This window comes from Sander vitreus, chromosome 22 (assembly GCF_031162955.1).
Source record: "Sander vitreus isolate 19-12246 chromosome 22, sanVit1, whole genome shotgun sequence".
Lineage (NCBI taxonomy): Eukaryota > Metazoa > Chordata > Actinopteri > Perciformes > Percidae > Sander > Sander vitreus.
This window is the reverse complement of record NC_135876.1, coordinates 22,123,196-22,149,120: the sequence shown is the minus strand read 5'-3', so window position 1 is coordinate 22,149,120 and position 25,925 is coordinate 22,123,196. Positions and strand designations below refer to the sequence as shown.

Below are 25,925 nucleotides of genomic sequence, written 5' to 3'. Positions count from 1 at the left end.
TTCAGAAGTCATCCAGGACATTTCCCAGCTGATTGGATACCATGATAACCAATCAGGTTCTGCTTCTCCTGACGCTCTCTATCCTGTGGCCCAGTACTGCCCTGCCTTTCACACCCGGGAATATTGGGAATCTGTTTGGGGTGCCAGAGAGTGATGGCAGGATTCTTCAGCGCTCCAAACGTGGATGGATGTGGAATCAATTCTTTCTGCTCGAGGAGTACGTAGGAAATGACCATCAATATGTCGGCAAGGTACCGTGTTTAAACACATTGTCTGCAGACTAATTATAGAAGGTTTGGCTTGTTGAAGTAGTGTTTGATGTAATTGGCTGAAGACGAATGGGCTGCCAGAAATCTGGCTGTTACAGGCACAGTTAACTGGAGCTATCAGATACACAGCGAGTGCACATAAACTCTCTTCCTGCAGTCTTGAACAGTCCTTTTTGTAAAGTACTTTTTATCGCATGGTTTGCTCAGTGAAAAAACTAAACAAAAACATACTATTACTGTAAATCTAAAATCAAAATGACATTGATTTATTGTTGTGCAGATGCAGATGCCATCAATGTAAAAAGGAATATTTCCTCAACACCCAAAACACAAGGTGTGGCATTTTTTAACATTAAATATGAAATAATTTTCATCAGACGGGCTTCACACCACTGCTCAAATCAGTTACTAATACCAAGGGTACATAAGTCAGCTGAAGCTCCCTGTTGGCAAGATCTATTCAAAAGAAAATCTCTTTTCTTTATTCCAAAATGTCCACATAAAGAGATACATAGGACTGGGTACCAAATTCAATACTTTTTTAGGCACCAACCGAATTGCCTCCTTAGTATGGAGTATCAAAAAATGCCTCGTCATTCAATACCATATTTCAATACCTAAGGAGCAAATCACATCAGCGTCAGTGAGCCAAGTAGCATGCAGCATGCCTCTACCAATATCTAATAATGCTGCTGATTGGCTGTCTAACATTACACGTCATAGAGACACGCAGGAAAAACTCTACGTTACACACAGAGACGGGGCTCACGTAGTAGGAGCTGAAACATAAGTAAAAATATTTGTGTCGTAACGCTTAATGTGGTAATTTCCTTTTGTTAAAATGGATGTTATGAGATTTTTATCGAAAAAAGTATCGATCAGGAACCGGTATTGAAGTCACGGTATTGGTACCAGTATCAAATTCTTTTTAACGATACCCAGTCCTAGAGGTACATAAACACATGGCGGAAAAGAAACAGAAATAAAATTAGTAGAAAGCAATGCCCGTTGCTCTGTAACTGCAATCAAATTCTGACATTCTACATACTTTCACAAAGTGTTCACAAACATAACATGTTCCTGAGGTCCAAACATGCAACTGCATATGAAGGAGCTACTTCACTTTGTATACAAGTTTGACAAAAATTGTAATTCAATGAGTGATTTAAAAAATAAACAAACACAGATAAAGGTACAAATGTAATCATCAATACCAGGGCAAGGCCCAGACTAATCAGACTCAAAACATGCATACATTTAAAACCATTCTCGGATGTCAGAAAATGTGTTTCAGGCCAAATTCTAAAAATGCAGCTCTCGCAAGACACTTTTCTGAGACAAAGGAGAATTTCGGGACAATGTTCCTCCTCCCCACCCACCCAGATTAGAGAGGCTCTTGTCAGCTCACCCATGCTAGCACTATGAAGACAGGTGTGATGGGGAACGCTACAGTTATCAACTCGAGGGAGGGAAATGAGGTGACTGTCGACAGCCAATTTTCTCAGAGGAAGCTAGCTTTCATCACACACCTCATACTCCGGAGTAAACAAGTGTCTTGTGCAAGGTTGAGTAGGGGGATATGACAACTTCTTTTGCAAAAAAACCATCATCCTGATGTGGTGAAAAGAAAGGAACAGCAAATATAAATGGAATATGGAGAGAAGGAGGAAGAAGAAAACATATCAATCAAGAAGGCCAATGAAATCCACCTAGCTGTGTTATGTGATGAAGCAGCAAAGCAAATGCTAATAACTATAAATGGGGCCGCTCCTTGATATGTTGGTGACTGGTGTGACTCTTTGATGCTCTCTGGCGCCCAGCTTCTGTGGCATGACAGCAGTCACATCACCAGTTCCCTACTGTGTCCAATATCATTCACTATCAAACTGTCAGAAAAACATGCGGCTGTAATAAATTACTGAGGGGCATAGTGCAGACACATACTGCCATTCTGCTTTACATAAGGAGCTGCGGTGATCCGTATCACTAACTCAATCAGTTTAACTTTAGAGTTTTAGATAGAGAGACATACTGGGATGGTGACAGAGATGATATGGAGAACAAGTTTAAGGATAGATACATAAATATAGAGACCATACCAAAGGATGGATAGAAAAATAATAGAGAGAATAATCAAGCGATCATTTAATCAACAGTGAAATAATTGGCGCCTATTTTTGTCCCCCCCAAGCAAAAAATGCCATTTATTCTCAATTTGTCGTTTTCCTTTGTCATACAGTGGGTACGGAAAGTATTCAGACCCCTTTACATTTTTCACTGTTTCACTGCAGCCATTTGCTAAAATCAAAAAAGTTCATTTTATTTCTCATTAATGTACACTCAGCACCCCATCTTCACAGACAAAAACAAATGTAGAATTTTTTGCAAATTTATTAAAAAAGAAAAAAACTGAACTATCACATGGTCATACGTATTCAGACCCTTTGCTCAGTATTGACTAGAAGCACCCTTTTGAGCTAGTACAGCCATGAGTCTTCTTGGGAATGATGCAACAAGTTTTTCACACCTGGATTTGGGGATCCTCTGCCATTCTTCCTTGCAGATCCTCTCCAGTTCCGTCAGGTTGGATGGTGAACAGCCATTTTCAGGTCTCTCCAGAGATGTTCATTGGGTTTAGGTCAGGGCTCTGGCTGGGCCAGTCAAGAATGGTCACAGAGTTGTTCCGAAGCCACTCCTTTGTTATTTTAGCTGTGTGCTTAGGGTCATTGTCTTGTTGGAAGGTGAACCTTCGGCCCAGTCTGAGGTCCTGAGCACTCTGGATGAGGTTTTCTTCCAGGATATCTCTGTACTTGGCTGCATTCATCTTTCCTTCAATTGCAACCAGTCGTCCTGTCCCTGCAGCTGAAAAACACCCCCATAGCATGATGCTGCCACCACCATGTTTCACTGTTGGGATTGTATTGGGCAGGTGATGAGCCACAGTGATCTTTGGGTTCTTCTTTACCTCTCTCACCAAGGCTCTTCTCCCACGATTGCTCAGTTTGGCTGGACGGCCAGGTCTAGGACATGCACTGTGAGCTGTACGGTCTTATATAGACAGGTGTGTGCCTTTCCTAATCAAGTCCAATCAGTTTAATTAAACACAGCAGGACTCCAATGAAGGAGTAGAACCATCTCAAGGAGGATCAGAAGAAATGGACAGCATGTGAGTTAAATGAGTGTCACAGCAAAGGGTCAAATACTTATGACCATGTGATATTTCAGTTTTTCTTTTTTAATAAATTTGCAAAAGTTTCTACATTTCAGTTTTTTTCTGTCAAGATGGGGTGCTGAGTGTACATTAATGAGAAATAAAATGAACTTTTTTGATTTTAGCAAATGGCTGCAATGAAACAAAGAGTGAAAAATGTAAAGGGGTCTGAATACTTTCCGTACCCACTGTATATGACAGTAAACGTAATATCTTAAGGTTTTACTGTAGACTATTAGACAGGCAAAAAAAGAACGTTGATGACATTGCCATGGCCTCTGAGAAATTGTGAATGTCATTTTCTTGCACCGTTTCCATAAAACTTCAGTTAATTGAGAAATAAGTGGGCACAATGATCAATAATGAAACTAATCGTTAGTTAAAGCCCTAAAAACAACTTATAAGTTGGATGGATGGATAGAAAACAAGTTGATAAACAGATATTAGAGCTGCGATGATTCAAGTCTAGTCAATTTATCCATAAGTAAATACACAGAAAATTATTCCACTAGTTATTTATTTTTTTACAAGTTATTAACAGTTTGTGTCATTTCATAAGCAAAAAGGCCAAACAAGATATGCTGCCTGCCATTGGTTTGTATACATGTTAATTGATTGTCTGGACTGTTACAAAAAAACAAGCAATTTCAAGACACCGCCGTAGGCTCTGGGAAATTATGGCCTTTTTTTTTTTTCAACAGGAAAAATGGGAGGATAATGACAATTGCAGACAGACAAACAAATAAGAGAGGTAGATGGACAGAGAGATAGAACGAGAGACCAAATGCAAAAAACACTTTCATGCCCGGCACAAAGCCATCACAGCCTTGATGGCCCTCCTCATAAAGATCATTTAATGGCCTTTGCAGTGTACTGTGGGATACCTTGTTTATTTCACATTCAATCAAACCTCTCCAATCAACCCACACACACTCACTCACGGTCACTTGAGGTTGATTTCTTGATTACGCCAATCAAATCTGATGTAAAGAACAGCCACACTCTTGTCTAGCTCACTTTTTAACTGAAATGGAGGCAGTGCACCACTGGGACTGCACCATATAACAAATGCAGCTCATATTGCTTATCAAGGTGCTCAAAATGCATGCTGCTTTGAAGCCTACATTGTGAGTGGTGCTGACGGATACCTCACAGAATGATAAGAAAAATAACTGCATTGCAAGAGTAACGTTTGGAGCACTTACTCAGCAGCTATTGTCAACACTGAAAAAAAAGCATTGTGTATTTAGTGATTGTAAATATACTATGTGCGGCTGTGCATGTATCAAGCTTAAAACCCTTAAATCTCATTTTAACTGACTTTCATGGGGCCATTAATGAGTGTGAGCACTCAGTGTGTGCAGCTGTGGTGCCCTACTTCTTAAGCAGGGCTGTGAAGTGTGAACACTTGCAATGCTGAGCAATACAACCACAAAGTTTGGATTTTGGAGCATTTGAGTGGCGTGCTTGACGTGAACTAAATCCTATTAAACCCTGGATACACTGTATTGTCTTGTGCTTTGCAAAGGAAGTGTGCTGCTCTAAATTAGAAAATTCAAGGTAGCTCACTTTGTTTTGTTAATATTTTTTGCCAATAAGTCTCCTTGAGATTTCGCAAGGCCTTGTTCGATCCATTTCTGCATGAATTTTGCAGAACATCTATGAGCTCTGAAAACTACAAAGCACACTGGAGACATTGTAAGCTGCAACTTTAACCTGCATAATATACATTATAGTTTGGTGTCCCAACTGTAAAGAAGGTTTGCCTATGTCTTAAGAGAAAGAGGGAAGAAGAGTAATTATTCTGTATCCATTCTGCACTCTATTTTGCTATCTCCTCTTTGCAGCAGCGAGCAATGCTTACCAGAGACCTGACAAGAATTGCCAATGATGTTGCCGCTTTACTGACAATTCCTCAGTGTTTGTGCAAGGCGATTTAACTCATCAAGGCGCTCTTCTGTGCTTCTGTTGTAAGGCCTTGAAAAGGCTGTGTTTGTGCTGCAAGGCCTTGAAAGGAGAGCCACTAAATCTCTGCAAATATAGTGCGGTATAGTGCTAACATTTGATTTTGGCTGTGTGGAAAACACTTTGTGGCACACTTTGTCAAGTGTATGCATATCATTTTTTTCTAGCTGTACTAGATGTAACAGATTTGCAATACATGTTAGGTGCAGAGTTTAGTTTACTTTAGCATGTAAAACTTGCCTCTGGTATATGTCAATCAAAATCAATTTAGCTCGGTTGCTACACTTTAAGTCACTACGCTGAATACTTTCTATTATTACCATTTCTATGAGACATCCCTGCAGAAATCAAATCTTAAAACGTCCACGTTGCTGGTCGATTTAGATGTACAGGAGTGCAAGTGTTTTTTTAGATGGCATGTTATCTCATAATGTCTCAGTCAGTACACATTGCTTACTTCTGCAAAATGTCTCTTTATTTGCACTACCACTCACACTAGTAAAAAATCTATGGAAAGAAGAGCTGTTTACCCATATGATTAGGAAGTTGACAGCAGACATGCAATAATTAGCAAAAGTGCATGAGGTAAGGGCTTGGATGTCCCCGAGTATAGTGGAAATATGTAAAATGCATACCACAAGGTTCTACAAAGACTGTACAAGTCCTATTATCCTGTAGACAGCTTGGCTGCATAGGGTGCAGGCTCCTTTGATGGCTTGTTGTTTGTTGCTTCTCAGGTTCCTTTTTACAGGATTAACAACCCCGACTGGAAATATGGTAATAACCAGATAAAAACTACCAAAGAATACAATCAAAAGATTTGGAAGAGTGCAATTCTTGTGGTCTGTCTCGGAAATTGTATAGGCCTAATTATCACACAGGAAGCATAGAGGTGTCTTTGAATGGCAACAGTTCTGAATATTAGTAAGGATATTTGTCCAGCATTGCTTATACACCCTAATCCAGCAGCCAATATACAATACCACTACATAGACAATGAATTTCAAGGTAGAAAAAAAGGTGACTGTGGCACTATACAGATTTATTTTTTTTGTTCTCTGGAAGTAAATGGACATACCACATATATAAAACCGATCTGAATAAATAAATTCATACAAACACTCTACTGCTCACCATAATTAGCCTGTCATTCGTCAATAGCAGTAGGAGCCTTCACATCTATAACATCTCATAAATCCTTGGCTCTCTGGTGTACAGCTCCGGAGATAATTCATATCCACAAACAATGAATAGTCTGTCCCTTGAACACAAATACATGTGAAAATTCAGAATGACTGATATTCTTCTTTATAGACTTTGGATAATGGACGTACATGTGCATCAAAATATTTTCAAAAACAACGCCAAATACTGCACATATTGTTGATTTAAACTTGACAGCATCTTGTTTTCGCATGCGTCCCATTTGCCTGAGAATAGCTAGCAATACATGTCTAATTTCCATTCAAAGTTGTACTGCTGACATCACTCTTCCAACTGTGGGGGAAAAAAAATAATTAGTTTCCTCACAGCATGCCGACATTAATATTAATAAGTTGCTGACGTACATCTGTGTCCCTAACTTCATGTCATTTAAAATGTGAACCCATGAGATAGTGCTCTAAATATATCTGCTGACAGATCCAGTACAGTAATGAGCTTGAATCAAGTGTCTGTCACAGTATGCCGCCGTTACTTCTTCATGACACTTGGAGCCGCTTCAAGGTGATGGATAGGTCATAGGTGACTAATTTTAGCAATTGTTGCTGTAGGTCAGGTTTTCATCATTTTTCAAAGACACAATTTGGATGAGAAATCTAAGACTAATTTGATCTGAATAAATGGAGTATGTCACACTTGACACTGTGGGTGCCAAAGCAATGTTCTGTTCTGAGAGTGAAACAGATAGATCCCTGAGTGGGTTTAGGTCATCATTTCAGCATTCACAGGAGTGTCATAAGGTTTACATACATCTAGATTATGGTGTAAATGTAGTGGAGCCCCCATTGGCCAAAAAGTACAGCAGATTCAATGTATTCATTCCCAAGGAAGTCATGTAGCATGCACTGTTTATTTACTGCATGTTATGTAAATGAACTTGGGGATGAAGAATACAAACGAAACCTAAGTGTTGAGATACAGCCTCAACTAGAAAAAGAAGAAAGAAATTGCTAAAAGTTGCGTAAATTGGCCAACTTGAGAGGCGTGTGAAGACAGTAAGGAGTTAAAAGTTCTCAAATGTTACCTGAAACTGATGCATGTAATAGTTTTAAATAAAAATAAAAAAGAGAGAATTGGCAACCAGCGTATAAAGCTGAAATTGAAGATATGTAGAAAAATCTTTTTTTCTCAGTAATGCCTAAAGACAAAAACACCTTGGGAATACTCCTAAACTGGGAGACCCATGGCCAGACATGTATTTATCTTGTCTTATTATTATTTAAGTATCTTATTTCAAGCCACAGTAAAAAAAAAAAAAACAACACTTCATTGCAAATAGACTTGATGTTAGCAACAAGGGAGGCAATTATTTGTTATTATGTAGAGAGGTGTTCAAGGGCAAGAATTAGGACTTGTAAATATTCTGGATAACAATTTTTCTCTCAGTTTAATTTCACTTTTAACAGCTATGCACTGTTTCCATTGGTTAAACAAAATGGCAACAGTGTGTTTTCTTGTCTGAAGAACACGCCAGAAGATTGTACAACTACAACCCCATACAACATTACTATATTTTAAGTTTGACTCTATATGTATAACATGTGTCTCTGTACTTTTCAGCTGCACTCCAACATGGATAAAGGTGATGGCAATGTGAGGTATGTTTTGACTGGAGAAGGGGCGGGCACCCTGTTCCTGATTGATGAGAAGTCTGGGGATATTCATGCCACCAAGAGGCTGGACAGGGAAGAGAAAGCTATGTACACGCTCATTGCAAAGGTCCTGGATAGGAAAACCAATGCAGAGCTGGAGCCTGACACTGAATTTAACATAAAAATCCACGATATTAACGACAATGAGCCAAGGTTTGCAAAGGAAATCTACTTCGCCAGTGTCCCTGAAATGTCTGAAGTTGGTAAGTTATGACTCGTTTTAGTTCTTTTAGAGATGGCTGGATTTTTACAGCACAAATGCCCAACATTTTCTGTTTTGGGATTTGCTGCTTTTCCATGTTTTATATTGTAAACTGTTGATTGGGCTGTAATTTGAAGAAGTCCCCATCATTTTTTGTTGCATTTTATTATTCTTATTTCAGTAGAATAAACAATCTAGGAAATAACCCGCAGATAAACCTATAAATTCAATAATCATAGGTTGCAGCCATACTTTATTTGTTTATGTATTTATGTATTCATAACTGTATGCCATTATATACTGTAATTAATACAAAACTGCAATAAACACTGTTCAGGCAATGTAGAAAAAACACTGAACAGTGTTGTTCATCAGTCGGATGCACTGTCCCATTGTGACGCTGTATTCAGTTCTTCAAAGTTATTTACTGTTTTTGTGCTTGTGATATGTTTGGTCAGGCTTATTGGGTATTCATAACTAGTAATGCCATTTGCCATTTTAATAGGCAGTAGAAATATTGAAAGTTTAGATTGTCTTTCCAATTAAGGATTTGCTTCATTGCGCTTCACTTCATTCTATTCAAGTCATATAAATAAAGCAATTGGCAAGAATATAAACAAAGCTTATGAAAATAATGCATGCAGCTTGAAATCAATCCTCAATTATGCAACCACAAATTAATACACAGGAGCAATCAAGGGTAAATCAAAACCCAATTGTCTTATATGACAATGGCCTATTTGAAATTCATAATGTACTGTTCTTAGATTTCTCGGCTGCATGGATACTGGCAAAAGGTGGGTCAGGGTCACCACTACTCGTCTCTGGACTGATAAACTGCCTTATATGTTCAGACTGAACACACTGGTTAATCAGCCCAGCCAACCATGAAAAATCATGCAGCTCCCTTTTATGCTATCAGTGCTGGGACTAAGTGGGACAGATGTTCACGGGTTCATTAGTATGCACGGAGACAGTCCGACCCAAACAGGACACGGCAGAGGTCTCCTGAATGCCAAGGACATTATTTGCAATGTGGAGTTATTGAAACGCGTGGGTGGCTTATGCAGGACTTAATATGGAAGAGACTCAATGAGAGAATATCTGAGAGGAAAGTAGCTCCTACTAAGCTTACATATTTGTTAATTTCATCGTTTTTATTTACTTAGCACACAAATGCCACGTATCCAAGCACCTATATCACTTGGTTGTGGAGGCTCATGAGGTTTGGGTTTTAGTGATGTGATACAGTAGGTGATAATGTTTAATATTGCCAAAAATCTCTTTCAATATCGGTCGCTGGGTATAATCCCAGCTGATAACACCAATACAGTGTCCCTGAGCACAGTCATTATATTCCAGTTGTCAGTATTTATCTAATGTTGCCACACCTCTGGCTCTGACAACAGAGGTCAGAAAGAGATGCATCAGTAATATGGCTTTGCTTAGCTAAAAGCAACACTGGCTGTTTGTATGTGCAACCAGTGTATTTTTAGCCAGGAGTCTGTAAAGCTACATACTTTATGACTAGATTTGCTATTTCAGTGTTTCAATACATAAGTTGATTACAACTCAACATTACATTTAGTTGTAGGGATGTCCCGATCCCGATCACAGTATTGGATCGGAGCCGATTTTGGCTTTTTTTTTTACTGATCAGGGATCGGCACTCAGCCCATTTACCTTACCCCGATCATGTAATCAGCTTGTAGTGATCACAGCTTTTTATCCATACACGCCCTGCACCATGGACGCACTGCCAGACTGCCTGGAATGCCGGCATTTTTAAACCAAAATGGGCGCGGCCAGTCACCAGCATCTTGTAGCTTGCCAGCCCTTGGCAACAAGTAAATAAAGTCTGTCTTTCTTAGCATTCTTTTTTTTTTACAGCAGCAGATTACTTTAATTCTCCACAGTTCTTCCGTGATTCCTCCAGGAAACCAGCTTACAGGCCGTTATTCCCTGGAGCCGACATCGGTAAACACCCGAATAAAAACAAAGATTAAGACTATTAAGTGCAAGAGGCGTCACTAAGTTTAGTTTTCGTTGTCCAGCGGGGAACTTGAGACTGTTTATGTTTTGGTTGGGGGTGGGATCCTAAGGAGAACTATTTTGGTGTTGAAAGCTTCAGACACAATTTAGTTACTTTGTTTACATAGTTATTTTTGTGTGCTATTATCTGAGCAACGACAAGTATCGAATCGGGACTCTGTTTCGGAAGATATTCAATATTTAAAAGATGGGGATGGGATCGGGAGTCAAAAAAGCTGATCGGGACATCCCTATTTAGTTTCCCCTTTGAGTCTCACTGGCATTTAAGAGACCCATCTACGAGGACACCAGGGTGTAATCAAAGCAAATACTTCCACTGAGGTGCCAGAAGAGAAGCAGTCTGCACGACTATCACTTTTGTTTCACAGTTCCGCCAGCTGCAGCAACTACCTTGTTGTTTCTTACAAAAAAGGGAAGAAATGACTACTAATGTTCCTAATTTATTTTACTAAGACCTCACTGCCTTTTTATAGCCAACTAATTAGATTTTAAAACAGAGCCCTGCTATTTCACATGCCATTAGATATTTCTCAGTTTAATGGTTTGCATTGCTAAACAGTTCATTTGGGTTTACATCAAGTCCTCTCCATATGAACAGAAAGTAAATACAAATACAGTGAGTTAGTTAATTGATAATGTTGTGCAGTATCACTGCTTTGGCATTCAAATTGACTTTGCATGTTCTTTTTTTCAGGTACATCGGTTGTCACCGTGACTGCCAATGATGCTGATGATCAGACGTATGGGAACAGTGCCAAGCTTGTATATAGCATTCTACAGGGACAACCATATTTCTCTGTGGATTCTGAAAATGGTAAGCAGAACCTAGCAAGATCTCTTGGATGCAAGTCTGTAAACAGATCTCTCGCACTGCAAAGTCTTACTTTTAGGAACACATCACTGAGATGTCTTGTTTCAGCTGAAATGTAAATGCTGTAGAAATTGTTTATTTCAAATAGTTGATTTCATTGTATCTTTCAACTTTCAATTAAGTATCATACTGTATATAGATTTGGATTGGTCTGCACTAGCTGTTTGGAGAAGAGAAGTTTTTGCATAATGTCCTTTCTATATTAGTTTCAAACTAACAAGATTCGAAACTGGGTTTCACCAGTCAAGTCAAGTAATGTCTTAGCTAGTACATTTCTCTGTAATGTGTATGTTATGATTTTTAGTTTGGTTTGTTTCAGCAGGATTGTGGAAAAAACTACTGGCCACATTTTCATGAAACTTTGTGGAAGGGTGTAGCATGGTAGTCTGACAAGCCAGACCCACATCAAGATGTTGGGTCTGGCTTGTCAACGCTAGTTGATAGATTACATTTTTGCCGTATCCAGTCGGCAAAACACATCTTCCTTTTTTAAGAATGACTTCAGTGCCGTTCTTTGTTCTTTTCTCAAAGAAAAGCTTAACTCCAAGTCTTCCAGCGTCACAGCCAAAGCCAATTCTAAAGACAGCTGTTCGCCAGCAGCATCAGGCATCGTCTTTGTTTTCAAGTAGCAGGGAATTCACGCAGAACCACCGTAGCTCTGCCATCATTCTGTTAAGCCCACCTACCGACTTTATACACATGTGATTGGCCCGGCTAGAGTTTGGCTTTTCCAGCTCGCAAGCCAACGGAGAGTTGCTAGACCCCCTGGCTGCAAATTACATTTGCTGCTGATAGGGTGCATCTAGATTTCTAGGCTAGTAGCATGGGCCAATAAGGAACCAACTAATTTTTGAAGCACAACTTATTTTGTCTCTTTCAATAACATTAAGAGATACCACATGGCCTTGTTATGATATTATTTGTCTAAGTCTTGTGGTGGAAAAAAAAAATAAATAAATGATTTACTTGACTACAGGTCAAAGTTCTAAAACAGCATCACCAACAGAAGGACGCTTGAGTAATCAAATAAAGATATCTACAGCCATTAATTCCAAAGAAGCTAGGGAAGTGTGCGTGGTGAAAAAGAAAAGGAGTAACCTAAAAAGCCAGGTCACTTCCCTAGCTCAAAACCTTTTCCAAATGAAGGTGGTCCTAAACCAGAGGTGTGACATTATTTATTACTGGTACTGCATATGATTGGAGAGGCTTCACTTGCAATCGACTTTGGTGGTCAAAGTGAATTGAAAGACCAATCATCAAGCTCTGAAGACCTTAACCCAACCACCTATCAGACATCCAGACCTCCAGCCAGCCTACCAGGCTGTCAATCACTGTGTGTCTGTAATCCAGTCAAATGAATAGTCAAGATGCCAGCCCACAAGATAATCCTTCTCTGGGTGAGCAGGCATCTCCTCAGGCAGTCAGACGTTCTGTGAAGAGAGCAGCCTTAATGGAGGACTTTGAGACTCTGAGGTGCAAGCTTTTAAAGCAACGCTACGTAAAATTAAACAAGATACTTTAAAATCGCAGGCTAAAATTTTTTTTAACTCAACCTTTAAAGTGCTCATATTATGCATTTTGGCTTTTTCCCTTTATTGTCTTATATATCTTTTTTGTGCATGTAATAGGTTTACAGTTTAAGTGAAAAAGTCCACCCCAAAGGGACTTACCATCTCCAACAGAAAACACTGTTCACAAACTGCTCCAAACAGCTCTATTGTAGTTCAGACTTTACTTCAGAGACAAACGTGGTCACTTTGTAACACACGTTATAATGCTCGCCTAGCTGCTAGCGTGGCACGCCCTCATACTCTGCTTCTGACTGGGTACCTAGCTTACCTAGCTACTGCGCATGTGCGACTCCCAACAAAGATGGAACAGAAGTGAGATGTCTCACTCTGTATCTAAAACGGAGAGCTCAACACACAGGGTGAAAAGAGGAGCTGCAGCAATGTGCAGTACAAAAAAGTGTGGTGTTTTTTGAAAATGAAACCATGTAAACCTATTCTGGTACAACCTCTAAATATAATTATGAACCTGAAAATGAGCAGAACATGAGCACTTTAAAATAATGAAGTTACAACATTTAACATTGCAAAAAAAAAAATATAAAATGAAAATATATTGCAACATATTTTTGTTTCTATTCATGTTTACTATAGATTAAGATGTTACTGATGTGACTTTCTTTATTCTGTCTGATTTATTACATCTTTACGCAAAATGTGCGCTTATTAATGTGCAACTTGAATTGTCGCCTAGTTGATCAAAGGACACCATATGTTGCATTTCTATCATTGTAGAAGACAAATTGGTCCATATGCTACTCAGTTGTTACCTCTAGAAGTAACTAGGTGTAAATAATTAAAAACAACTGAGCCCAACAAAAAAACTACTCTGTTTGGTGCAACCCATTTTAAGTATGCCTACACTTAGACTTAATATACTGTACCTTTATTACTGTTATTACTACGCCCAGTTTGAACGTACAAACAGCTGGTGCAACCGGCCCCTGCACCTTTATTGCTTTTCAATAAGACTGCACTGTTAGTAGTTATAACATTTCTTCAACCATTTTACGTTGGCCTTCTTGTATAAGAAACCATGTGTCTGTGACTCAAAAAGCTTAAAAGGCAAAGCCTTTTTCAGCCTATACTTACATTATTTATTTGCAGCATGTCTTAAATTAGATGCAAGTAATGTCTGACATTTTGTGCTTACTTGCTGTCTAACTAATAGGTTGATGAGACAATGACAGTTTCATCTGTGGGTGTTCGGTACAGAGTAAATAGCTCTGTGACATTGTTAGCTTGAAGCAGAGATAAATGGACGTTTACACGTTGGATGTGTTTATTTAACATGGACAAAAGAGAAAGAACAGTGTGATTCAACATACAGCTTTAGGCAGTGGATCTGACCAAAAACAGCTGGGCACAATTTACATGCAGCAACCCAGAAGTAAGCTTTGACCGAAATGCTTTTGTTGTTTGACATCCTGAGTCCTGCATGTGGTTAGGTTCAAAGTCCTCCGCTTTTCAGGCACATCCATCCCGACCACCTCCTACGACTTGCATGTTGTACATAAACTTCTGATGCTACAAAAGCGTTGCCAGAGAACATAATCCAGGCAGCAATTACATTTCCCCTCAAAACATAATTGGCAAACCAAATTAGTCGTATATAAATGCAATTTTCTAGGGGACATGGTTGGGCACAGGAGTGGAATTGATCTTAATATTATCTAATTTTCAGTAAGGCAGTGCATACATTTTCAAATGAAGTTTTCCTTTAAAATGGCAAAAGTGGTGGAAATAATGCTATTTTTCTCCAGGCACCATCAAGACAGCCCTGCCTGGCATGGACAGAGAAGTCAAGGAAAACTACCAGGTTGTGATCCAAGCTAAAGACATGGCTGGACAGATGGGTGGGCTTTCAGGGACAACTACAGTCAGCATCACCCTCTCCGACGTGAACGACAGTCCGCCACGCTTTGCTAACCGTAAGAGGCCTTTGGCCCTGTGCTGTAATGCTTTGTAACAGACTTTTAAACATGAGGGAACTTTAGTTGCAAAGTAAAGACAAGTCTCTTATATGGACTCTTGACACACTCACACACACAAACAAGTATGTAATGAAATTGTTTCATTCACTGCCACGTACAGATTCCTTCCGTGTGACGGCTGTGGAGTCGACAGAGATTGGAGGTGCCATTGGACGTATTAAGGCTGATGATCCAGATATCGGGCGTAATGCTGAGATGGAGTACAGTATCGTTGGTGGTCATGACACGTTCAACATTATCACTGACCAAACCACACAAGAGGGAGTCATCATAATCAAAAAGGTAACATATGTTTTGGTAATTTGCCTTTCCTTTCATGTGCTATATAGTCTTCTTTTATGTATTACACTGCTTCCTGCTTTGTAGACTGCAATCGGCATCAAACTGTGAGCAGTCGTTTAACTATTTCTTAACTGATAATGACTGTCCAATCGGGCAAAACACTTATTGTGAAAAGTGACATGTTTTCATACAGCTGCCCCAAATTGCCTTCAACACATACTGAAGTGTTTCAAGGAAAGCCTTTCAACAAAAAACATTCTTACTAATACATCGGAAATACCACCTGCACAGAAACTATGTCTCTTGAACTCAAGGCAAAATTCTTTTTTTTTCTTTTCTTCTTTTTTTCTATGTAAACATGTTTCTTTCTGAATGAAATACCAGCTAATACCATATGTGACAAACCTGCCATCATCATTTCTTTAGTAGTTTACTTTACATTAGGAGTTTCTCACAGGAAATTCACAATTTTGTATGTTTTAATTGCAACAACTGTAAATTTGAGCTGTCTTTTTTTTTAATCTTGTCTCAATATGTACATTTAACTTTAATGGAAAGACAAAGTAGTACTGTTTCAGATTAGAAAAAAGCCGCATGATAACGTTTATTCATGTAAGGAAGACATATGACAGAATTCATTTTTAAACTGCGGTGTAAAATCAGATACCCTAAGTCTGTGAAATGAATAATATAAAGTGGTAATTTGCAAGAAACTCTTTTTAGTTCTCCCCCTGAGATCTTGCCAGATCAGTATTCCTCACTTGGATTTGTAACTTCGAATTTAGAGTATGAATAAGATAAAGGCAGACAAAGGAAATGCAATGAATTGCTTATCAAAATCCTGGAGACGGACTGTTTTTATGGAACGGTCTACAGCTTGACTTCTGATGCTCTTTCATCTCCAGGTACTGGATTACGAAAATAAGAGGGACTACGAGTTCAGAGTGGAGGTGAAAAACACCTACTTAGACGCAAGGTTCATCCACGGTTTGCAATTCAAAGACTATGCCACACTCAAGGTAACAGTAGAGGATGTGGACGAGCCTCCTGTTTTCACCAGGAACCCTTACATCATCGAGGTGCATGAGGACACGGCTGCTGGCAGCTTCGTCGGTGTGGTGTCGGCCAGGGACCCTGATGCTGACAACAAGCCAGTCAAGTATGCTACAAGACACAGCCAGAAGTGTTTAGACCTTAAACAGTGCCAGACTCCCTCCCACATGCCAAATCCCTTCCTTACCTTTGTCACACCAAAGGCATTCTCCTTGGGAATTATCTCCTCGCTATTTAGTAAACTTAGGAATTAATCAATGACCTGTTAAGCAGAGATTTCCTCACCGACCAAGTGGACGTAATTCGTTATTTTGGTAATGCGATTGTTTCAAAACTCATTGTCCCAGCTGTAATTATGGTAGTATAAAATCAATAAGAAAACAAGCAACACATGGCAGAAATAAAAAGTCTCCTCTTATCAGCTCTTTCAGCAGGATGATGAAATTGTGCCCACTTGGCTTAATCTAATCCATCGGCCTGACCATGTGTCGGTGTGTGTGGGGGTAGGGAGGTGGGGGGATATTATTCATGGGTCCCTCCTGGTTATTTCCCTGTGGAAGACGGCGGCGGCGGCGGCGGCCCTGTGAAGTGAATACAAACACTGTTTATTTCCCAGAATTATGTAAGGCCTCAGTGGCACTGCACAAAGTCAAAGAGCCTAATTTGCTGTATCGATTCACACAGCTCAGTACCGTCTTTCAGAACATATGGCGCCTGCCCGATATGCCACTCTCGGTCCATGCCACATGGCGTATTGTGTTGCATATTCAAATTTCAGTGGAATATGAAAGTTGACTATGACAAATGAGCAGGCACGAGGAAAGATGTATCATTCTTTGACAATAGGGAGCGTGCAATAAATATTTATTTTGGATTCAACTGATGTACTGTGTAAAGTACATTTTGTATTGTATGAAGTAAAGAGGTATGTTTGTCTTGTGAAGAGAGATCCGTGCAAGCAGAAAACATAACTGCACTTTTTATGAGCAACATTACAGGTATGCAAATGTCATAGAGATACACAAGTTGCTACATGTTCACAGGTCGAGGCGTGCTATTTTTATTTATTGTAGTAATTACATGTCTGCACCTTATTCTTTCAGATACTCCATTGATCGGCATACAGATCTAGAGAGGCTGTTCAACATTGATTCTGTGAACGGCACCATCACAACACTGAAAGCATTGGACAGAGAAATGTCAAAATGGCACAACATCTCTGTGGTGGCCACTGAAATAAGTATGTTTTGTATTTTATGTTGCAATACCTAACATATGGCCTTCACTGACTTTTGTCAGGCCTTTTTTCTTCAAAAAACATGCTGTTAATTTATTTATTTTAATCTATTTGTTTCAGATAACCCACGTCAGACAACTCGAGTGCCTGTGTTCATCAAGGTGTTAGATGTCAATGACAACGCCCCTGAGTTTGCAATGTCCTATGACACATTTGTCTGTGAGAATGTCAAAGCAGGACAGGTGCTGAACATTCATGAGCTTATATATGACGTATTGAAAGAAGGATATGTTGGGCTTACATTATCATTTAAATAAAGGTTCAGGTTTATTATCAGTTATAAGTATTGTGATCTACTTAGACTGTTATATATAATGTTGCTGAATTATCACCCGTATCATTAGGACTGGGTACCGAATGTAATACTTTTTAGGCACAGACCAAAATGCCTCCTTAGGATCCAGTATTGAAAAATGCCTCCTCATTTAATACCAAATTTCAATACCTAAGGAGAAAAGCTCATCAGCGTCAGTGAGCCAATAAGCACGCAGCATGCTTCTACCAAGATCTAATAATGCTGGTGATTGGCTGTCTAACATTACACATCGTAGAGACGCAGGAAAGACTCTACGTTACACACAGAGATGGGGCTCACGTAGTAGGAGCTGAAAATAAAGGATTTGGGCCGTAATGTCATTTTTTTTGTTAATAGATTTTTTTAAATTGGTGTCGAAAAAACTATCGTATTGGTATCGAAATTTTTGGAACGATACCCAGCCCTACCTATGTCACCTATCATTACCTACCTATCATTTTATATAGGTCCATGTTTATTATAAGTTATTAGTTTTGATATAAGTCATATGATATTGTGCGCTTGTGATCATATTTTATCAGATGTGTGTGTCAGATAGGGCTGGGATGGTATGAATTTTTTCTTACCGCGGTACAATAAAACAACAAGCTAGAGCTTCTCAAGACACGGGGGCTTTATCTATTGTCAATACTGCCGGTAAAGTGAATGGCGTTACCCCTGAAAAAACATCGGCTTAAACCTTACAACATGTTGCAGCCCGAGTGCAGTCCGTCTAGCAGCTGAGCAGACAGAGAGCAGAGAGGGCGACTCGACAGTCCGCTAACTTGTTGCCCTCTCTAATATAACCAATACAAGCCGCTCTGTTTTAGGCTACGAAACGTGCATGCAGGCTTAAATTCAACCGTGCCGTTTTATCGGGATAAAGCTATAAACAGAAGGAAATTTCATTAGCTGCTAGGCTAATGTGCAATGGTAAACACTGCAGCTGTAACGTTAATGTGTCTACCTCAGCTGAGAACGGAGAAATGTCTTTGCCTTTCCTACCGTAATACACGGTAGGAAAGGCAAAGACATTTCTCCGATACAAGACATTACACAGGTACTCTTGCATATAGGCATATATGGAATGTTATTATGTGTCATGGAATATTGAGTTCCCCAACTCGCGAAAGGTCGGATTTGCTCCATCTTTTGATGATAAGTTTTGTTTAGAAAACCTTGAATCCATGTAAGACACAATGTCATCAGAATCAATGAATCCATGTCATTAGACACAACGTGCACACATGTGCAGGCCAATGTTTTTTTGCGGTGACGAACAAAGACCAGCGGTAGGCGTCACGTGACCGCGGTATTGCGGTAATGCGGTAACCGTCCCAGCCCTAGTGTCAGAGGTGCTTAGCCACCAGAATATGCATGGATACACACATGACCTTCAGTTAAATTAACTTGGAAGGATGTGACACATCTGGTTATTGTGAGGCTGTGGTCTTAGGAGAACCATTTTCTATGTGAGGAAACCGTTTTCAGTCTTATTGGGCAAAATACCAAACAGAAGTTGGCAGTGATCATCTATCAGTCACTTCCTGACATTTACAGAGGAAGTGTCTGCATCCACAATGCTCACTCCATGATGCGCATGGTGAATACTGACAGATCTGTGTTGGGGCACAGTCATTCACACTAAAGCCGCATGTGTTTATAGCTTTGGAGTTTCGAGAGACATCAAATCCCTTAATTGTCTAAACACTCCTCACTAATTGCAGATTAGTCTACAATGTATCCGATTTGCCCCAGTTTACTCTCAGTGAATGTTTTTTTCTTTTTTTCTTTTTAGCATCTAGACACAATCCTGGCAATAACCTATACTGCATAACAATTTATAAGTTTTGAATATGATCATGTGTTTAAGATTAGATGCTTTCAGATTTAATCTAAGGTGAAGATTTACAAGCGTCCATGTGTTTTCTCATACTTTGTTTCTCAACAGCTGATTCAGACCATTAGTGCTGTTGACACAGACGAACCCCTTGTTGGACACAAGTTTGTCTTTAGCATAAGTTCCACCAATCCAAACTTCACAATTGTTGACAGGGAAGGTAAGATACACATTTGTGCATGTTTACTGAAAAACCAAACATATTTAAAGGCTTCTCCTTGTACGTTCAAATCAAATGTTAAAATTGTAATTTGTTCGATTTCAGTCTTGGTTGATTGATCAGTGAAATGGGGTTTGATATGATGAAAATCTTAAGGGCCATAACTTTATATCAATCATAAATTCGAACAGTATATAAACACTTTATTTGACAAGAACGTATTACACATTTCCAATGTGCGATTGCTGTCTTTTGATGGTCTTTGTCATGTTGGTGCCCTTTACTGAAAAAATCCTTAAATTTCCAGAGTTGTGGCAACATTTAATTTACAGAAGAGCCATTATGAAAATCAGCCTTCGGACAGTCAACCCACATCTATCCTGCCTTGTGTTACAGACAGTTCCTTGGGTCATACAATGAAAAATATGTTAATGAAAAAAGTAGTTATGCTCACAACCCTTCTTAGAGAGAAAGAAATGTAGAAGTCATTAAGCAAGCTTGCAGTAACATATTGGACAACTTCAAATGCCGGATCTGCGTATTCCCTTTCCATTTAGTAACTGATTCAGTATGCCTAGTCATTCAGAATGAATATTAACTCAAGATCCTCAACTACTGGGGTGTATCGCAGTAGACAAAATAAAAAGACTACAGCAGAAGCTTAATATAGAGACTGGAAATTCTACCCCAAGTGGAATTTTACAAACAAACTTTGGACTTTAATTAGTTTTTCATGTTTTTAATGTGGCCATGGGTAACCACTTTGCTTACGTTCTTATAGAATGAAGACTACCATATGACTCATTAAGCTGTGTTTACTCAAAAACGTAATTCTTCAAAAATAAGGTCACATATCACAAGTTGTTACTAATATGCTAAGTGTTTGTTTTAATTACTATTGAGATATCTTTACTCACGACCCCAGTCATTCTAAATGGCCACTGAAAGTTATCACGAGCCGTCTGTCACATGATACAAAGAAAAGGAAATAAAGTTTGCAATTCTTCCCTATATGATCACTTAGGTGAGGGAAACATGTCATTAGTGACAAGCTTTACCCATTTGCATGGTTCCACAGATAACACTGCCAATATCCTGACGCGGAGGGGAGGTTTCAGCCGGCGTGAGATGAGCATGTACTTCCTGCCTGTAGTGATCTCAGACAATGACTACCCGATTCAAAGCAGCACCAGTACACTGATCGTGCGCGTGTGTGCTTGTGACAGCCGTGGAAACATGCAGTCGTGTAACCCCGAGGTCCTGCCCTTCTCAGATGGTCTCACAACTGGAGCTCTGGTGGCCATCCTGCTCTGTGTCATTATTCTCCTCAGTAAGTCCCCCCATGTATGAGCATGTGTATGTGACAATGCATATTTGAACCCTCTTGACCATCCTGTGATATCTGTTTCTTTGTTCAGCCATGGTTGCAATTGCTGCTTGTTGCAAAAAACTCAGTTATTTCATGTAGGTCAAGTCAATTTGATTCATATCGCCCAGAATCAAAAATCACATACTGTGTTCACGGGGCTTTTCAATCAGTACAACATACAACTTTATCCTTTTATACTCTCAAATTATCCTTTGCTTTACCCCACCCCCGTTACTTACTGTTGCTATGCATGTTAAGCTGTCTATTTAGGCATAGCACATTATGCATTTTATACTAATAATGATGGCTGATTTTGAACTGTATGGTTCTTTCGTAAACAATGGGTCTATAATTTCACACGGAAGTTAACAAAAGCAGGCATCTCATTTCTAGCCAGCCACTTTTGATTTTGATGGCTGGAATGAGAACTTTTGCTAATTAACATTGTCTTCTTGAGTTGGTTGAAAACTCTGTCTCCAGCTGACGTTTTATGTTTCGAGCCGACTCTTTAAAGGATATATGATGACAAACCCCGTATAAAAGATCCTACGCATCCGCTTGTCCCAGGCCAAAGAGTCAGCATCCTTACCAATCGATGCTCCCTGTAGTAGACACATGTTCTTGTTTGGTAGGGTAGCAAGTCAGCCTTAGAAGCACAGAGTGTAGGAACATTCCATATGAAAATGTTGTTACTGATAAACAACGCAGAGGTTGTACAAAAGTGTCTAAGGGTACCAAGTCTCATTTAGAAGAGATAATACATGATTGTAGAATAACTGTTCAATTCCATCAACTCCAAAGATGTTACCTCCTGCAATGTCAAACATGTCCCTTTCTTTGTGACAGGGAATTTTTTCCAATTAGCGATCCACCTGACCTTGAAGTCACATTAACGTGTGTGGCTTGTACGCACTATGGACGCATATATCCCTACGGTCCAAATCGACCTTCATTGCTACCATGGCTGTGCTCAGAATCAGCTGTCGTTTTAACATTACAACTCCTGAACTCTTGGTAGGAAAAGAGCCAGACAAAGGATCTTTATGACCGTACCACAGCATACATTGTTATTCTTTTGATGTTCATTTTTTTTAATGGTGGTGTGTTGCCATCTATGGCGTGGACACATGAGACACAGAAATCATTTACAATCAACAGACAGGCCTTACTTTTATATGCTCCATGCTGCAGCCAATTTAAGGTACTAAAGTCAATAACATGGCCCAGGGTGAGTTGTTTTTCTCAAGTTCATGATGGTGAAGGGGGGGGGGGGGGGTGATAATAGTGAATACCTCTGCTATAACAAGGTCTATCATTACAAACCCAACATTGATTGAAAGCTGCCCCAACTCCCTGCAATCAATAAAATGTTGCTGAAAATATGCAGTCCCCACTCTGGTTGGCACCAGCGTAGCATCTAAGTGTATTAAAACAATTATTGTGACATGAAATACTTGCAATTGATGATGCAAGGAGATGTTGCTCTTAAACAGTTCTATCTCAAAGTGTTAAAATAATGCACAGGAATGACACCTCATACCTAAATGACAAAGTACGTTGTTTGTCAGTGCCTTCCAAAATGACTCATGTGGTCAATAGAATAATGACTCATATGAATGAGCATGCAACCTACTTAGAAAAGCTTGGATCTTTAATTGTAGTCATCTTTAATCTCAGGAATACTGCATTGATTTTTGGCAGATACAAACCGTACGCCCCACCCATCTACCCTGATGGTTTCCCTGGGCGCTTTAAACACGTCATGTTACGGTACTTCCACATTTGCTTCTGAGAGAGGACAGTAATTATTAATAGGACCACAAGAGGTTAACTGTCAAGAAAACACGAAAAATAAGCAATATAAGGCATTTAAACAAACAACCAATGCAGTTGGTATGTCAACCCAGCAGTATCAAGGACACTGCAGTAATATTCAACATTTCTGTCACCTGCTGCAAAGCGCTACAGGAGGTTGTGTTAGGGTCCTTTGAACATGTAAGCAATCATTAGCAATTCAAGCAGGTCCAATCAAAGACAAGTCACTTTGCATATTCTGTTATACACGACAGTTCTCCCTCAGAATAGTACTTTGGTCCTTAGCTCCATTTATTTGCAAATAAATCCACGTAACAAAAAGGTCTGTTTATTTCCCTGGTAGGTTGCATGTTACTTAATGACACCCTAAAGCACCACTTTAGCCCTCCTCGTGATCTAATGCAGTATGTAACCGCATACAGGGCACAACAGTGCCTATCATTTTACCCAGCAAAAAAACAGAAACGTGTAGTGCTTATTGTCAAGGGCATATCAATAAGTAATGGGTTTTCAACTGTCATTGAATATTTACCCCATTGGCTAAGTTTAGTGCTTTACAGGAGCAGTTATGACATGGGGACTGTAATTCTTTGCATACTGTTGAACTGTTCAATAAAACTGTCCTCTTGTGTGTGTGTGTGTGTGTGTGTGTGTGTGTGTGTGTGTGTGTGTGTGTGTGGTCCTGTATATGAGCCCCTAACCCTTTCCATGTGTCAAAATTGAACCCCCTTCCTCCTGTCACAATCTCTTTTTTTTTGGAGTTTGCCATTTGATCTGCACCCTGACTTAATTTAGTAATATAAGCAAATTGGTATTGACCAGCTTTTCTTCCATCTGCTTGTTTTAACTCCAAATTTTAAATTGGGTGTCTGGCGGTGGGCAGATCTTCTTTCACATATCGAGTGTACTGAAGGTTAAACGCAATGCTCTCCTCTTGAGCAAAATATCATGACATCTGCTCATTATCTGACACTTTTCGCGCTTGAACCCCCCTGACAGACTGTCTCATTCACCTCTGCTTGACTCCGACAGGCAGGCGCTGAGCTAGAACGGCTCTCCCTATCTGGTCATTCTCATTGCAGCCCTCTGCTCTGTCTAAAATTGTGGCACTGGTCAGTTTATAAGAACCTTAGAAACAGCCACCTCCACCCCCATACAACCCATGTTGAAGGCACTGTAATTAACACTCAGGCGGGAGGCAAGTATACAACTACAGTGCCTGCTGGTAGTACAAAAAAAAGGTAAAGGAAGGAGGAGGAAAGGAGGACATGTGAAGCAGGGTTTATGTTGTCCTAAATGATAGATTGCTTCTGCTTTTTCTGAAGAATTATGGGTTTATTTAGAAACTTGCTACCACACAGTGCCACTCTCTGGAAACATGCTCACTCTGCAATATCTGATTGTCTTTAGCTGCTGAAAAAAAATGGAGATGAGATAAGGCTGTGTGCTAGAGAGAGAAAAAAAGGATCCTCTAACCACCGTACATTTCATACAGTGAATGTTCCATTCAAGGGAAAAAGAAAGTGAAAGCTTTTTCACTGAATCTTTAATAATGGGAGGTGAATGCCTGAGGCAGTGTGGGGGATTTGTCACTGGTAGCAAATGTGTCTCCCCTCTGCGCTTTGGCTCCCCTGTGCTCTTTAATGCATGACACATGTTAGGAGGCACACATCTTATGCTGAGCTTTCTCTCCCTGTATTTCCCACTGTTTTTGTGTAGTGATCGTGGTGATGTTTGCTGCCCTGAGGAGACAGAGGAAGAAGGAGCCTCTGATCATCTCCAAAGAGGATGTCAGAGACAACGTTGTCAGCTACAACGATGAAGGGGGCGGAGAGGAGGACACTCAGGCCTTTGATATCGGCACGCTGCGCAACCCAGAGGTGATGGATGCTAACAAGCTGCGCAGGGACATCATACCCGAAATGCTGTTTCCCTTTCGGAGGACATCACCTATAAAGGATAACACGGATGTCAGAGACTTCATTAGTGGGAGGCTTCAGGAGAACGATTCTGATCCAACAGCGCCCCCCTATGACTCCCTGGCCACGTATGCGTATGAGGGCAGTGGGTCACTGGCAGAATCCCTCAGTTCACTGGAGTCTGCTGCCACTGAGGGGGACCATGATTATGATTACCTCAGCAACTGGGGACCACAGTTCAAAAAGTTGGCAGAGATGTACATAGGGAAGAGCCCCGACAGAGAGACCTAGACAGAGACATGATGGTCTCTCTTTTTCCATGCCCATTTTATTTCCTATCTGTTTATCTAGCTAGCTAGCTAGCCACGCAGCTATTTGTCTAGTTCGTTAGTTAGCTAGCCAGCTAGTTGACCGTCTGTCTACCTATCTATCTATCTATCCAGCTATCTATCTGTTTATCCGTCTAGTTTGCTAGCTAGCTAGTTCGCTAGTTAACTAGTAGTCTGTTTGAATCTCACACGCGTGCGTGCGCACGCAAAGACACAAAGACAGCAATTCCTGCAATCCACTTGTGGATGCTAAAAGGGAAATTAACACTTGAACTGAGTTGAGCTTTCTCATTAATGGAGATAGAGTATACTTCTCAAAGTTTTACTGTTTTTGGTCATAATCAGTAAAGATGCCTTTGACTTGTAGGATTTTTTGTGAACTATGGTGTGGACAATGTGTTTTGTAATTGACCTGAGAGATAGTAGTATTGTATACTATCAATGTTTAATAGCATTGGACTGGTTTTGGGTGGGTGAGAGAAGGAGTCAAGTGGTTTTTCC

General features: G+C 39.9%; 1 protein-coding gene across 1 annotated transcript; it reads left to right on the top strand.

Moving 5' to 3' along the window:
* Positions 1–41: 41 nt before the first annotated feature.
* Positions 42–25,491, top strand: LOC144537042 (cadherin-10-like). Its single transcript, XM_078280454.1, has 11 exons — positions 42–251; positions 8,227–8,521; positions 11,267–11,386; positions 14,775–14,942; positions 15,106–15,287; positions 16,193–16,446; positions 17,444–17,580; positions 17,698–17,819; positions 19,884–19,992; positions 21,071–21,322; positions 24,896–25,491. Exons 1-11 carry the CDS (start codon positions 42–44, stop codon positions 25,384–25,386), a joined length of 2,340 nt encoding a protein of 779 aa, XP_078136580.1. The 3' UTR covers positions 25,387–25,491.
* The last annotated feature ends 434 nt before the right edge of the window (positions 25,492–25,925 follow it).